The sequence below is a fragment of the Oryx dammah genome, unplaced genomic scaffold, assembly GCF_014754425.2.
Source record: "Oryx dammah isolate SB20612 unplaced genomic scaffold, SCBI_Odam_1.1 HiC_scaffold_14, whole genome shotgun sequence".
NCBI lineage: Eukaryota > Metazoa > Chordata > Mammalia > Artiodactyla > Bovidae > Oryx > Oryx dammah.
In genome coordinates this window covers 38,189,367-38,204,041 of record NW_024070198.1, presented here as the reverse complement: position 1 = coordinate 38,204,041, position 14,675 = coordinate 38,189,367, and the positions used below count along the sequence as shown (strand labels likewise).

Genomic DNA, 14,675 nt, shown 5'->3' with positions numbered 1-14,675 from the left:
ATGGCAACCCACTCCAGTATTCTTGCCTGGGAAATCCTATGGACAGAGGGGCTTGGCAGGCTACATACAGTCCATGAGGTCTCCAGAGTCAGACATGACTTAGCAACTAAACAAAAACCCCCTACTTTTCTAGAGCCTGGGGTTCCTTCTCAGGGATGTTATCTAAGCATCCCCAGGAGCTCTTCCTGAGTGTCTGACGGAGCAGAGCGCACTCCTACACAAGCCATGGGAGCGCTGTTTTCCATGGCCCGTTTGTTGACCTTCTCCAGCTTGTTTCCATTTCACAAGTGTGCTAAGACCCGTGCCAAGATGGAATTCCATTTCAAATGAGGTTTCATAAGGCCTTTTATCAGATATGCAGACCAATTACACTGGCTGGGTTTTCTCTACCCTGTAGCTGAGTCACTCTATCCTTCACCCCCCACTTCCTTTCCTGTAGTGGTTAAGTTCAGAGCTTCACCTTCTCTGCAGGAGCAGATCAAAGGCTTGACTTCCTGTCCCCTCATTAGGGGGCTGGTGACATCCCTGCTGTCTCCTCTCCATCAGCAACCCCCAAGACACTCTCAGCTCCCAAAGAGCCTTGAAAAGTTGCTAAATTAATGCAAAACGTGTGCGCACACACATGTTCTGGTTTCTAAACGCAAATACCCATATGGTTACCCCTGAAATATCTAAAAGGTTAACCCTGAGAGAGCTTTTCTGGGGAAAAAGGCTGCTTCACACATTCTCTTAGGGAGGGAGAAGGGGTGTGCCCCGCGATGTGGCAGGGAAATCACTCCAGTAGGTCTCCCCCTCCCCCTTCCCAGCCCCCTACTTTTTCTCTTTTCAACATTTTTTTATTTATTTGGCTGCACCGAGTTTTTAGTTGTGGCACCTGGCCACTTTAGTTGAGACGCCTGTGCTCTAGCCCCCTGACTAGGGATCGAACCTGGGCCCCTGCACTGGGAGTGCAGCGTTCTAGCCACTGGACCACCAGGGAAGTCCCCCTACTTTTTTTATTAGTAAAGAGAGTTGCAGAGACCTGAGCATATACCTGGAGAAGGAAATGGCAACCCACTCCAGTATTCTTGCCTGGAGAATCCCAGGGACAGAGGATGGGGTCGCACAGAGTCGGACACAACTGAAGCGACTTAGCAACAGCAGCAGCAGCAGCAGAGCGTATACCTGAGGTGCCACCATCAGACAGAGGTGCTTGGGGACAAGGATCTCCCGAGGGGCAGCAGGCACCGAAGGAAGCGGGGCTCGGGGCAGACGTGACCCGCACTGGCCGGGTGCTCACTCACCCCCGGCCCTGCCCAGGAGAGGGCTGCCGCCACTGACGTGTGGCTACTACCGTCCATCTCCTTTAAGCTCCTGTCCCTCGGGGGCAATTCTTTGGCTACTCAAGATTCTCCCCAAGCCCTGCCAGGAGGACCAAGAATGCCAAGAAGCTGACTGGCCTTGCTCTTCGGGTGTGCAGGTATGCATGAGGGTGTGGGAGAACACAGGTGATGCGGCTTCAGAAAGAATCACAGCCACGCGTGCACACACGCACGGGCATGTATGTCATTTGTCCCCGCCCCCCCCCACCCCCGCCAATCAGATTCATTGGCGGTGATAAAGAGTTCTATGTTTTGCTTCTTTAAATCATTGCTTTTATTTATTTATTTGGCTGTGCCAGGTCTCAGTTATGGCAGGTGGGATTTTCATTGCCACGAGCAGGATCTTTTCAGTTGCAGCACACCGGCTCAGCAGTTGTGGCACGCGGACTTAGTTGCCCTGAAGCATCTGGAATCTTCCTGGACCAGGGATCAAACTCAGGCTCCCTGCCTTGGAAGCATGGAGTCTTAACTGCTGGACCACTGGGGAAGTCCCAACAGTTCTACTTTTAAAATGGAAATGCTATGAGGACTCACTTTATGGTAGTCATTCAGAGCGTACTAGGAATTACATCCTCCAACTGCTCTCAATGTAGCTGAAATCAGGGTCTGGGAGGGCAGTTAGATTCCCATTTTCTTTGCCCCTTTCCCCAGAAAATGTTAGAGACTCTTTCTCGCCCACAATAGCAACCTCAAAGCATTTACATTTAGAAACCATACCGCACTGAGAAATGGGTTTGGTTTGGGGGGTTTTGGTTTCTGTGGGAGTTTGGGGCTTATATTAATATGATTATAAGGGAAGGGAAAGGTTTCTTTGGCAATGTTAAAGGATTTTGGAGGGCTTCTCCAGAAAAGTCCACATTTCAAGTAACCTTGGACAAGCGGGTCTCTTTCTTCCATCTCACTTTCCCCATCTGATAAGCAGGGGTGATTTCTATTCTGGAAAGTGGAGAACCGATGAGGAAAACCCCTGAGAAGCCTTGGGGCAGCCCAGGCCCTGGCCACCCCGTGGGCCTCTGTGGCCGCTTCCCAACCCAGGAATGTTCGTATCTGTTTATCTGTTTCTTTTACTTTCTGCACAGGTCCCGGAAGTTGTCCTTTGAGGTTTATTTCATCACTGCCTTAAAAAAAAAAAAAAAATACTGATACTCCACAGGCTACAGATTCCTAGAGACAAAACAGGCCCTGTGGAAATTAGCCTAATTTATTACTGACTTCTGTCAGGAGGAGGTTACCAGTTGACTCTTTGGCACAACTTCAGATAGCTATTCTTTGCTTCTGACCCCAAGAACAGCAGTGAGCTGTTTTATTGTTTCAAATAATCATGCTGCTTTCTAAGTGTGTTATAACAGCGTTGCCGTTAAAATGTTTCAAATCTCACAGGAAAAGTTATTAAGGAGAAATCATTTTAAAGTGGATACAAGAACAGTGTGTTTTTGACATCTTTCTCCATGATCTTCTTGCAATCTGTCCTGTTCAAAAGAAATGGAAACTCTTAAAATTGTTTTTATCAATCGCCCTGTTCATTTTAGACCACCTTTTCTGAAGTAAATAGAAAGCGGGTTTTTTTTTTTTTTTTTTCCTTCTTTCTGTGGATTTACTGTACACACAACTTTTTTTTTTTTTAATTAATAGTGTGTATCTGCATGCATGCTAAGTCGCTTCAGTCGTGTCTGACTCTGTGTGACCCTATGGATTGTAGCCTGCCAGGCTCCTCTGTCCATGGGATTCTCCAGGCAAGAATACTGGAGTGGGTTGCCACGCTCTCCTCCAGAGGATCTTCCCAACCCAGGGATCGAACCCGCGACTCTTATATAAGTCTCCTGAATTGGCAGGCAGGTTCTTTACCACTAGCACCACCTGGGAAGCCTGTAATACACACTTAATTTGAATCAGGACAGTCAGTTGCTCAATCGAAGCCAATTTCCCAAAAAGATACTAAAAAAGGTGGGGAAGGTGAGAAATATGAGTGGCTTATTACCATCACCAATGTTTATGATTGTCCTTGAACTGTGTTTTTCTCTGATTAGGACACAGTCCTAATCTCCAATCCCCCAGCCCCTCTGTTTCTCGCCTCCTTCCCCCTACCCCCTCCCTTGTTCTCCCAGTCTTCACATCAGAAGTTATGAGGTTCTCACCCTCATTTAACTCAATGTGTGTAGAACCCTAGAAGTTACGTCCCACGAACTTTCTGCAGAGCCGGGGGTACTCCCCTTCTGCACCATCCAGCAGGGCAGCCACTGGCCCCTTGTGACTGCTGAGCACTTGAACGTGGCCAGCACACTTATGGAATGGAATAGTTCACTTTAATTAATTTTTAAAAATATTTATTTGGCTGTGCCAGGTCTTAGTTGCAGCACTCGGGCCCTTTAGTTTTGGCACACAGGATCGAGTTCCCAGACCAAGAATCGAACTCCAAGTCTTCATTGGGAGCTCCAAGTCTTACTCACTGGGCCATCAGGTAAGTCCCTCACTTTAATTAATTTAAACAGCCACATGCAGCTAGTAGCTACCATGTTGGAGGGCACATATTCAGAGGACTAGACAGACACTTGAACATTTTCAGGTTATTCCAGGTGACAGGTTCTACCAGAGGAAGTGCTCAAGCCCAAGAAATCAGAAGAAAAATCCAAAGGAAGGCGGCCCCCACCATCTTTCCTCCAGAACAGTGGCCCATTGGTTCCGCCCAGGAGCTGCCCCAGGAAGACCACTACGGTGTTGCCTGGAAGATACCTCTGCACACCAGTTTCTTCTTGGATCTTCTCACCCCCAACCAAAGGGACCTCTTGCGATTGTCTTAAGTGGACACCAGTTTCTTCTTGGATCTTCTCATCCCCCAACCAAAGGGACCTCTTGCGATTGTCTTAAGTGGTTTCTATTTGTGGGAACTGACCTTCATAAAAACATCCATCTTGGAAAATTAGCAGTTGTCTTCCAGATTCCAGCCTATCCCTCAAATATGACCTCTGAGTTATCCTTAAGTCATGTTTTGGTCCTGCAGGCTAGTGTCCAAGCTCTAGGCACAGCAGAGTCAACAGTTTCCAGCTAAGCAGGTTATACCACAATCAGCTTCAGCTCCTTGGAGGAAAAACCAGGTTCTACTCAAATCTGATTTATCAAGTTAAAAGCCTAAGAGGTTAATGATGATGTCCAATTCCATCATTTACCCACTGCCAGCAGCACCTCTCCAAGGCTAACACCCAAAGTGTCACCTCCCACAGGGTCCTTCAACAATCAAAGGCTGAATGAATAAATGAATGATTTGAGCCTTGTAAGAATCTCAAAAGACAATCTAAAAATGGTTTTCACAAAAGAAACTGGGAGAGGGGGCAAAGTCTAGACAGGACAGAACTGCCTTCTCTTTAAAAGGTACCATGAATAATTGTTTGAATATTTGATGATAATAAAGAATTTTTGCTTAAAAAAAAAAAGTAAGCGTGATTTATACCAAATGGGGTGCTTCCCCCAACTATCTGGATGGTATTAAATGCAACAATATTGTCTTTATCCCCAAAAGATAAAATTTTAAGAAGCTTTATGGATTAAAATCGTTTCAATATTTAGGATATTTTAAAATAAAATTTTCCACTGAAATGTAACAGCATGTGTTTCAAAGTAAAAATCATTCCTATTATTTAAGCCCACATAATCTATTTTTAATCATTTAAAAATCACATCTTAAAACCCTTTATCTTCACTGTTCTATTTTGAAGTGAGGTGTGGGGGCTAGGGGTTGTAAGACTGAAGAAATTCCCCCTTTCCTTTTCTATGTGTCACCTGTTTTTAGTCACTTTTATCATCTTCTCAAGTTTCACCTAGAATTGTATGATCTATTGTAGTAATATATTTTTGTAACCATAAGACTTGTTTATTTCAAAACTGTCAGGATATTATAATGCTTTACCATGAGCCACAAGTATACCGGCAACAAATTATTAACTTTAAATATTGACCGAAGTCCTGAAACCATTTCATTAGAAGACTGTGAGTTCCCAGGTCTGGGTTGAATGGCCCTTGGTAAAGGTCAGTTTGGTCCTGTACTGAGCTCTTTCCTGAAATTCACTCAGATGTTATTGAAGTCTTCGGCCCACACCCAAAGGGTATCATTTAGCAAGCCACTACAAGAGTTATGGCTGCTGAAGACATAATTTAAACAAGGATTAGTCTAGGGAGTGGAAGAATCAAGCTTTCTGGAGTTTAGAATCTGACAAGAAGCAGCTAAGCTATTGAAAGATGAGAGTCTTGAGGGCATTTATCTGATGGTTTTAAAAACCGGCAGCTAGATTAATTAAAAGCATCATTTGAAACCTTTCTGTAAGAAAGCAAGGCCTCTGAAACCATTTGCTTTTGGTTTCTCCACATCCAAGTTGTCAGGACTGAAAAGAAACTCTGAAAAAGTCAAAGGCAGTTTTGTTTAATGATGGCATTGTACTTAATAAGCCCAGCAGCTTTAACACATGATGAGCTGCCCGAGCTCAGGATGCAAAACTGCTGCTCTTCTGTGCGGAGAAGCTTTAGGGTAGAAGCAGCCACAGGGGTGGATTAAGTACGCCTGCCGATAACAGTTAAAACGGCTGCGGGCTTCAGAGACATTCCAGTGTTCTAATAACAATATTTCAGTTTTGTCATCATGAACTAGGGGTGCAAGGAAAAGAGGGAAGGGCTTTCAGCCTTGCCGTGGAATGCTGAGTCTGTCCCAGCAGGCTGGCTGCATTCAAACCCCCTCCTGTCTCCTGCCCTTCCCAGCCTCTGCAGTCACCTGTTTCCAGGTCCCCAATCTTAATCATGGGGAAGATCCAGGCCAACAAATTTACAGAGAGATGTGAGTGAAAGGTCCTTGCACGTTCTGATTTTCGACATCCTGACCAAGGGCAAAAATCATGACGTGTCTGACTTCTCAGTTCTATAGTTGTGCCTGCTAGTACCACGCTCAGGAAAATGTGATCGATACTCCCTCTCTGTCCTCTTTATTGATCAAATATGACTACTGCTGCCCTGGGAAGAAAGGAAGGATAGGACCTTTCAAAATTTCTTCTCACCACCATTTAAAGAAGTGAGGCAAAACACTAAAACATGACAAAAACCTTTACTGCAACAATAAATCAAAAGGAAACACACAAAAGGCCCTCTGCAAACACTCTTTCTCACTACTATGATTTCAGCATTAGTGTGCTTGCCAATTTTCTGAGATTCTGAAATGTAAATAGACAGATAGAATTAGTCTTGGGTTTCTTTTCATTAAATGCTTAATCACTTAGGTCATTTCCATAAATTGGCATGAATTCAGTCTCAACTTCTTTTCTTTTTTTACCCTTAACCACCCATTTTTAGGACAGTAATCTAAAGTTCCTGAGAATGATCAAGTTGATGCTCTCTTGAGTCCAGAACAAAATATATTTGGGTGGTTTAAAATTTTGAACCCAGATCTTCATCTTATTTCAAAAAAGTCACAAAGGTGCAAGCTATTTCCAATGTTTTCTAATTATTAATGATGAACCACTTTAATTCACTTACAGATTTTCTATGTTATTGCTGTACTCATTTTTCCACTTTATAAAAGTATTATGGTAAGAATTTTAACTTACAATGAATTTAGAAGTCATCTGCCTTTGAGAATGCATAATAATAACAAAGATAGGCCCCCAAATTACCCACCAAGATAGACAACTACAAATTTATAGCATTTCCAAAGTGTGTCTGTCTTTCTTCAAGGCCTGTTTCTCTATTGTTTGGGACAAATGTGACTTTTACTTGAAAGCCACATTTTAAATTGTTTACAATCTATTTTGTTAACTGAACTAAATTAAATTTCGCATTCACAAACCATATTTCTCATTTATAACCACTCACAAGAATCTTCAAGGAAGAAGTGGTTTTAAACATTGTAAACAATTCAGATTTTTAAAGATACAACAAATTTTATGTTAGAGCTTTCATTATACTGACTGGAACTTTCATTTCTGAATATGCGGGTAATGTGGTTACTAGGAGAATTATTTAATTGAAAAGAATGACTTCAACTATGTAAGAATTGAGAAGAGAAAAATAAATAGCTTTTATTTCTAAAAGCTTCTACAGTAATTAGAATATATGTGCTCAAATCTTTAATAAAGACCCAGTGAGAAGAAAGTGGAAGCACTTAAAATCATGGATTCTCTTTAGACATAAAAGAGAAAGAGGGGGAGAAATGCAGATTTCAAAATGAAATTTCCACGTAAGTAATTAGTTTTTCTCATTCAGGTGTCAGTTTCTCCGTATTCTTACGGGGAAGGCCCCCTCCATTTCAAAGGAATTTCAGGAGCTATTTTCTCACCCTGAGATGACTACCAAACTCTCAAAGAGAAACTGAAAAGACTTTAAAAGGAAAAGGAAGTAAAAGGCACATTCTTGAGAACTTTTTAATCACTGTAATTCGGTCATTCCATATAAGCCTCCAGACTGTAGCTCTCTTTTCCAAGGCTCTAAAAAAACCAATTTGTTAACCTGACAGACAAAATTACCAAGCGGTGCATTCATTTCAGTGAAAAAATCTGGGGAGACCAAACTGGGGGAGAAAATTAATAATACTCTGCCCACTCCAAGCAAAACATTTTAAAAGAAGCAATCAAATGCTAAGAAAAAAAAAAGCAAGCTCTAGGCAAATAAGTGTAGAGCAGCAAAAGTAGGCAGCAGAATTCCCCGGGCAACAGGAGAAACCAGTGAAACTTGCAAAGCCTCCAGTATCGTCACATCCAATGATTTCCCAGGAAAAAAATTTGAGAATGGAGAGGGAAAACGTTCCCAGCCCCCGAGCCCTCAGGTGAACAACCACATTCCACCACTAGGTGGCGGCTGCAAAGGCTGTGAGCTGGGGGCTGTTCTCTCCGCTTTTTCCCCCTCCAGGACTCACTGCCCTGTTCAGGAGACAGCCCACGAGCCTCTTGGTCCAATTTGCTAAAAATTTTGGGTTAGGAAAAAAGAAAATAGTCGGGCTTTAGAAACTGAAGTCACCAGGAACAGCCTCTGTTAAAACTCTGTTCACACCAAAGCTCTGGGCAATGGGAAGAACAGACCTGCACATTTCCAATTCGGCTGGAGTTTCCGAAGCAAACCTTCCAGGCTGCTGCTTTGGAGACAAACGAAGCTGAAATTACGACATGAGCTGTTGAGCTGTGCATCACCTACTCACACCCCGTGTACAGTGCCACAAGGTGATGGAATCGGCTGGATCAACATGAACCGTTTGACTGCTGGCCAGCAAAGTCTTCCTTCATTCATCAGGGTGTGTGAATGAAAAATATTAAGAAGTAAATAGGGCGTTTTCGTGGACTGCTCGCCTTGTACTCTTCTGAAGTCAAGACCTTACCGAGACTGCATTCGACCTTGGGTGTCAAATAAAGCCGCCTCCCATGAAAGGGAAAACCACTTCCCTTTTCATAAAAAGGCTGCACCCAGAGCTCAAATCTTGGCAAAAGAAATGTTACATAAATTCCAGGTGTTCCTAAATGTGTATGCTTACCCGCACGGAATCATTTTAGGAAGCATCTTAAGTTTCTGGGCCACTTTCTCTCTCACCCTTTCCCTCTCTCCTTCTCAAGGAAGAGTCAAAAAGTGCGTTTATAGTCTCGACTTAGCTTCTTACCCACTCCATTTAGACGGTATTTCCTGCTAACCTAATGCAGAAAATCTAATGATTTGCATCCAAAACACATCTAAGCACTGGCACACTTACCTTTCTTTTCTTAATTAAGCCAAAACCCCAAAAAATCCACTTAATCTCTCCCTCCTCAATGGGGGATAAAACCACCCCTGAAATCATGTATTCTTTTCTACATGATTTGCACAACCATCCTCTCGTTATGTGAACAGGCTAATTCCTCAACATCTTACTTTGCCTTTAAAAGGCTTCCTTCCACACGACGGGTTTTCCCTAAGAAACATTCCCAGCGGATGGTTTCCAGCAATAACCTATATCAACTCAGCCGGCGCCCCTCCACCCCCAACACACACACACACACACACACGAATTCACTCACAGAACCATCCCGGGCCAACTCGGAAAAGCTGTTTGATTTGCATGTTTGCCCATCTCTTCCTGAATGAACGCCTTTCCAACTGACCTTTCAACAGCTGCCGAGAAGGCACGGCACGGTAAGGGTAGAGCTGGAAACTAGGGAATCTGTTTTAGCATCCTAATCCTTGCAACCTCGACGTGACGTTTCCCCTTCTCTGCCCAAGTCCAGGTTCCCCGAGCACAAGGGCAGGAACCGTGAAGCGTTTGCCGAGCACTCTCCGAGGTGCCCTGCTCCCGACCAAACTCACTGCGGGCATCCCGCACCCGCCCGATACCCCGGCTCGTGGCGAAGGCGCCAGTCACTTACCTTCCCTGGCTTTCAGCAAGACCGTGTTGGCCACGATGTTTTCCAGCTCCATTGACAGTCGGCGTTCAGCGAGGGAGCCGGCCGGCGGGGCTGTCAGCGCCTGATGGTGCTGCCGCTGCTGCTGCTGCTGCTGCCGCTGCTCGGGCTGCTGCCGCTGCTTGCCGGAGCCGGGAGCGAGCAGCCCGCCTAGCCTACCGCATTATTCTTTGCTCTTATCCCTCGGAGTTTCCACCTCTGCAAAGAGGAGCCGCCGCTGCCGCTTCTTCCTCCCTCTGTGTCCCCCCTCCCCCCCTCCCTCAACAGTTTCCCCCCCACCCCCCACCCTGCGCGCTGCTCTGTCACTCCATTCTCCTCCCCTCGGGCTCCCGCGGATGCTTTAATGCTTCGGATGCTTCTGCCTCCCCTCTGTCCGTCCCGGGGGTGTGGTACTCGCAGGCTCGGGGCGGCTGCACTGCGCAGGCGCTGGGCCGAGCCACGCCTCCCGCTTCGGCCCTCGCGGCGCGTGGCCTGCTGGGACTTGTAGTTCGGCCCCGCGCGCTGGGCTAGGGCCGGGACTGGCGCGCGGATGCGGGAATCCGAGAACCGCCCCGGGACGTGCCTTCGGAGGGAAGGCGGTGGGGCGTGCAGCGAGCGAGTCAAAGGCGGCTCGGCGGAGCTGAAGCTCCTCCTCCAACTCCAATCCTGGGGCCCGTTCTCGCACATCCATGCCGGGAGAGGAGGGGTGGTCCTGCTCGCCCGCTTCCCGCCCTGCCGAATGCCCAGAAAGCGAAGTGCACGGGCCACGGCGAGGGCGGGGCGAAGCGCTGCGTCCGGGCAGGAGCTGGTGCCGGTTCTGGCCCCCGCGTGGCGTGCTCGGGGTGGAAGGGAGGTCAGGCCGGCCGGGCCTGCACCCCGGCTTCCTCCGGGGAACGCCAAGCCCACGTGGGCAGGGGGCTGCAGCCCAAAGGCGGCCAGGCGCGCCCGCGGGCCCCGCACGCGGCGGCCGGCCGAGGTGCTGCCGTCGCACACGCGCTCGGTGGATGACAAAGGTGTACTTTGTTTCTCGTCCGAGGGCGCGAAGGGGGATCCGCGAGTCGGCGGCGACTCGGCGCTGGCGGAAGCATCGGTACCCGCGCAGCCTGAGCGCCCCTCGGCGGCCGCGGGGTGGAAGCGCGGCGGTGGGGCCACGCGGACGACGGGTCCACCGCCAGGCTTCTCTGCGCCCCGGACACCCGTCTGCGACTCCGGGGATCCCGGCGTGGGATGCGGACCGGTTCTGCTAATAACCTGCCTTCCACCACACGGGGCCGCGAATCAAGAATCTTCATTCCAACCCAACTGATTGATATTAATAAAAACGCAGACGGAACCGCCGGGGTCAGAAACATGAGTAAGTTAACAGCAACAAGTCTGTGTTGGACATTTGTTTTCCAAGTCCAGGCTTATTCATCTTGGGGCTCTTAGTGCCTTTCCTCTGTATGCTCAGAACGTCGGGCCCCAGATCTGTGCTCAGCGTCGCCTCCTTGCTGCCTCCGAATGCCTCGCCCCGGGGAAACGGGCGGTGGGGCACTCCGGGTCTGCGACCAGCGTTCTATCTTGGAGAGGGGCGGGCTGACCCCAAAAAACTGTGAGGTCTTTGCCTTTTGCGCACCCTGCGGGCCGGATATCCGTGCGGAAGCCGGCTCTGGGCCTTCTCTGTCCAAAAAGAGGAAACCTTCCACCCCCCAGGGCTGCCAGGAAGTGGCAGGGAGGTGCAGAGAGAAACGGAGAACAATTACTATGCATTGGAGAATATAAAGAAATTAATAGACTTTTTCAGGCCTTGGAAACTAGGGTGGTCGCTGATTCTAACAGCTCAGGATTGTCTTGTTTCCTGATGGAGTGTATCCATCATCACCACTCCCTAGTGTCTGGATTTGGGTCAGTGGGTCTCCCTGGACCTCACTTGTCTGCGAAGTAGGGGGAATAACAGTTTGCCTTTCAAAAGGCAGGGAGCTGAGCAGATGATTTGTTAGGTATCTCCCACTCTGCTGCTGCTGCTAAGTCGCTTCAGTCGTGTCCGACTCTCTGCGACCCCATAGAAGGCAGCCCACCAGGCTCCCCCGTCCCTGGGATTCTCCCACTCTAGGCATTACTATTCTAAGCACCCCAGGCTTGGTCTTGGCTACATAGCCACCTACTTACAATAAAAGCCCTAACTTATAATCAGAGTCTCTCAGACAGACAGAGAATCAGAGCTGGCAGCATCTCATGCACGTGAGTACCAAGTCGCTTCAGTAATGTCTGAAGGTTTGCGACCCTGTGAACCCTAACGTAGCCTGCCAGGCTCCACCGTCCGTGGGAGTCTCCAGGCAAGGATACTGGAGTGGGTTTCCCTACTCTTCTCCAGGGGATCTTCCCCATCCAGGTATGGAACCCAGTCTCTCCTGTCTGCTGAACTGGCAGCCGAGCTGTTTACCACTAGCGCCACCTAGAGCTCACCAACTGCAGTAGGCATTTTGCCCCTCGCCGGTAGCTTAAGGCCTGATCCAGTCCAAACTTTACCTATTTGACTAACAAAAGCAACTAACTAAAGAGCTCCCTGCTTCCAGTTCAAAATGACAGAGTAGAAGGACGTGAGCTCAGCTCCTGCGAGAGCACCAAAATCGCAACTAGCTGTTGAACAACCATCACAGGAAGATGCTGGAACCCACCAAAAAAAGATACCTTCCCTCCCCCGCCATCAAAAGCCTTTACATGGTTAATTTCACAAAACACAACGTCCAGATGAGGTAGAGAACAAAGCTGCATTTTATAGATAAAGTCACCAGGTCAGGAGACGTTTTATAACTTGCCCAAAGTCATACAACTAATAAGAAGAAAGCCTACAGAAGACCTACCGAAGAAGACCTACTGATTTGAACCTAACAATCAGACTCGGAGTCTATGCACTGAATTTCTAGCAAGCAGCATACTGAACTGGGTTGCAGTTGTTTTGTTTGGCTCCCAGAGTAAACTTAAACTGTATTGTAAGAAAGCAAAGTAGGCAGTTAGCTAAGTGATTAAGGGGAGGGGGGAGGTTTCCATTCCAGATCATAATGCCAACATTATAACTTCATTCCTTCCATTAAATGCATTAATGACTCATAGTCCTCTTGAAAAATGGGTTTGATTCAGGAAGAGTAGTCTATTAAATATCAACAGGTAAGTTGGGAATCTCGTTGGCAGAGAGCAAGAATGGAAATCCAAATGGAGAGCAGGCAATTTGGGGAGGGATGGGAATATACCAAAGACAAATACTGACTGCCCAGTGCACTCAGGGTCAGCTGGGACAGAGATGTGAAATGAACCGGAAATCTTCCCATTCTTTGGTCAGCACCTGTATTGTGTGAATAAAGCTGCTTGGTCAGAGCTCTTATAAACTGAAATAAACTATTCTGAAAGTCACAAACCTATCTGTCCTAAAACATGGATTGCTTTTGCTTGAATAATCACATCAGCTTTCTGAGCAGTGCTGGAGCTGGTGTTTCCTTCGCTCTCCTTGTGCCACTGCTTTCTAATCATCAGGAAACAGCTGGAGAGACAGGGCTTTCGTGCCCCCATTTTTTTTCTCTTTCTTCAAAGTTTACCTTTATGTGCCAAGCACAGCAGGGAATACCAAAGTGATTTCCCAGGAGAGTCCGCCGCTAGGAAGGCTAGCAAACTGGGAGGAAAACCACTGAGATAAAACGGAATAAGAGTCACTGTGGACACAGACACAAATGACTTTGGAAGCAGAGAGGAAGTGATTTCCGGGACTTAGGAAGAATCCGAGAGGAGAAATGAGAGCTGACTCTGGGCCTGGAGGCATGAAGGAGGATTCCTGTTATGATCCCACCTCTCTGAGAACTCCCTTCATCGATGGGCCCAGTGGTGACCAACTCTGACATTAAAAACTTTGCAGACTTCCCTGGTGGTACAGTGGATAAGAATCCACCTGCCGCTGCAGGGGACACACACTCAATCCCTGCTCCGGGAAGATTCCACAAGCTTTGGGGCAGCTAAGCCCCGGCAACACAACTACTGAGCCCACACTCCTAGAGCCCGTGCTCTGAAACAAGAGAATCCATGGCAGTGAGAAGCCCTTGCACCACAACCAAGAGTAGCCCCAGCTCACTGCAACTAGAGAAAGCTGGTGAAAAGCAATGAAAACCCAACGCAGCCAAAAATAAGTCAATAAATGTTTTTTAATGTTTTATTTTTTAATTTTTGGCTGTGCTGAGTCTTCTTTGCTTTCTCTCTTTGCAGAGAGTGGGGGCCACTCTCTAGTTATGGTGTGTGGGTGTCTCCTTTCATTGGCTTCTCTTGTTGCAGAGCATGGGCCCTAGGTGTTTGGGCTTCAGTAGCTGTGGCGCATGGGCTTAGTTGCCTTGTGGCCTGTGGGACCTTCCTGGACCAGGGATTGAACTGGTGTCCTCTGCATTGCAAGGCAGATTCTTAACCACCAGATGACTCGGGAAGCTCTAAATAAATCAATTAAAAAAAAAAAAAAAAAAACACTTTGCAATATTGTAGACCACAACTCTTCTTCCCTTTATTTAGTATTTTTCTTTAAAGTCAAGTTGCTTGAAAAGAAAAAAACAAAACAAAACTTCTCTTATCCTAACCAAAACTTTTTTGAAATGTTAGTAGTAGCAGAAATACCACACTTTGGAAAAACCTGACCTCCAAGCAACACGTGGGACAGTAACAGCCTTCAGTTTCAAGATAAACTGGCTGATCGTATAAATCTATCTGGAGGCTTCACCTTGGTGCTGCCAGATAATTATGGCCTGTAGACATCCAAATGCTCAGCTTTGTAACAAGACTTTACTGAGTCATCTGTGGGGGTCTCAATTGCAAGTTCAGAAATAAGATTCCAGCCACAAGTGATCTCCATGTTCCTCAAACTGAAGCAGTTTAGCATGATCTTTAGTGAGAAAGAAAGGCCCCCTTTCTGATGCTGTGTTCTGTTGGGAGG

General features: G+C 47.0%; 1 protein-coding gene across 1 annotated transcript in view; it reads right to left on the bottom strand.

Annotated features, from left to right (window-relative positions):
- The window catches only part of GRK5 (G protein-coupled receptor kinase 5), a 228,158-nt gene extending 218,096 nt beyond the window's left edge, over nucleotides 1-10,062 (bottom strand). The window contains exon 1 of the mRNA XM_040254849.1: nucleotides 9,719-10,062. Within this exon, the coding sequence (XP_040110783.1) occupies nucleotides 9,719-9,770 (52 nt within the window). The 5' untranslated portion in view covers nucleotides 9,771-10,062. The remainder of the gene's footprint in view (nucleotides 1-9,718) is intronic.
- Nucleotides 10,063-14,675: the final 4,613 nt, after the last annotated feature.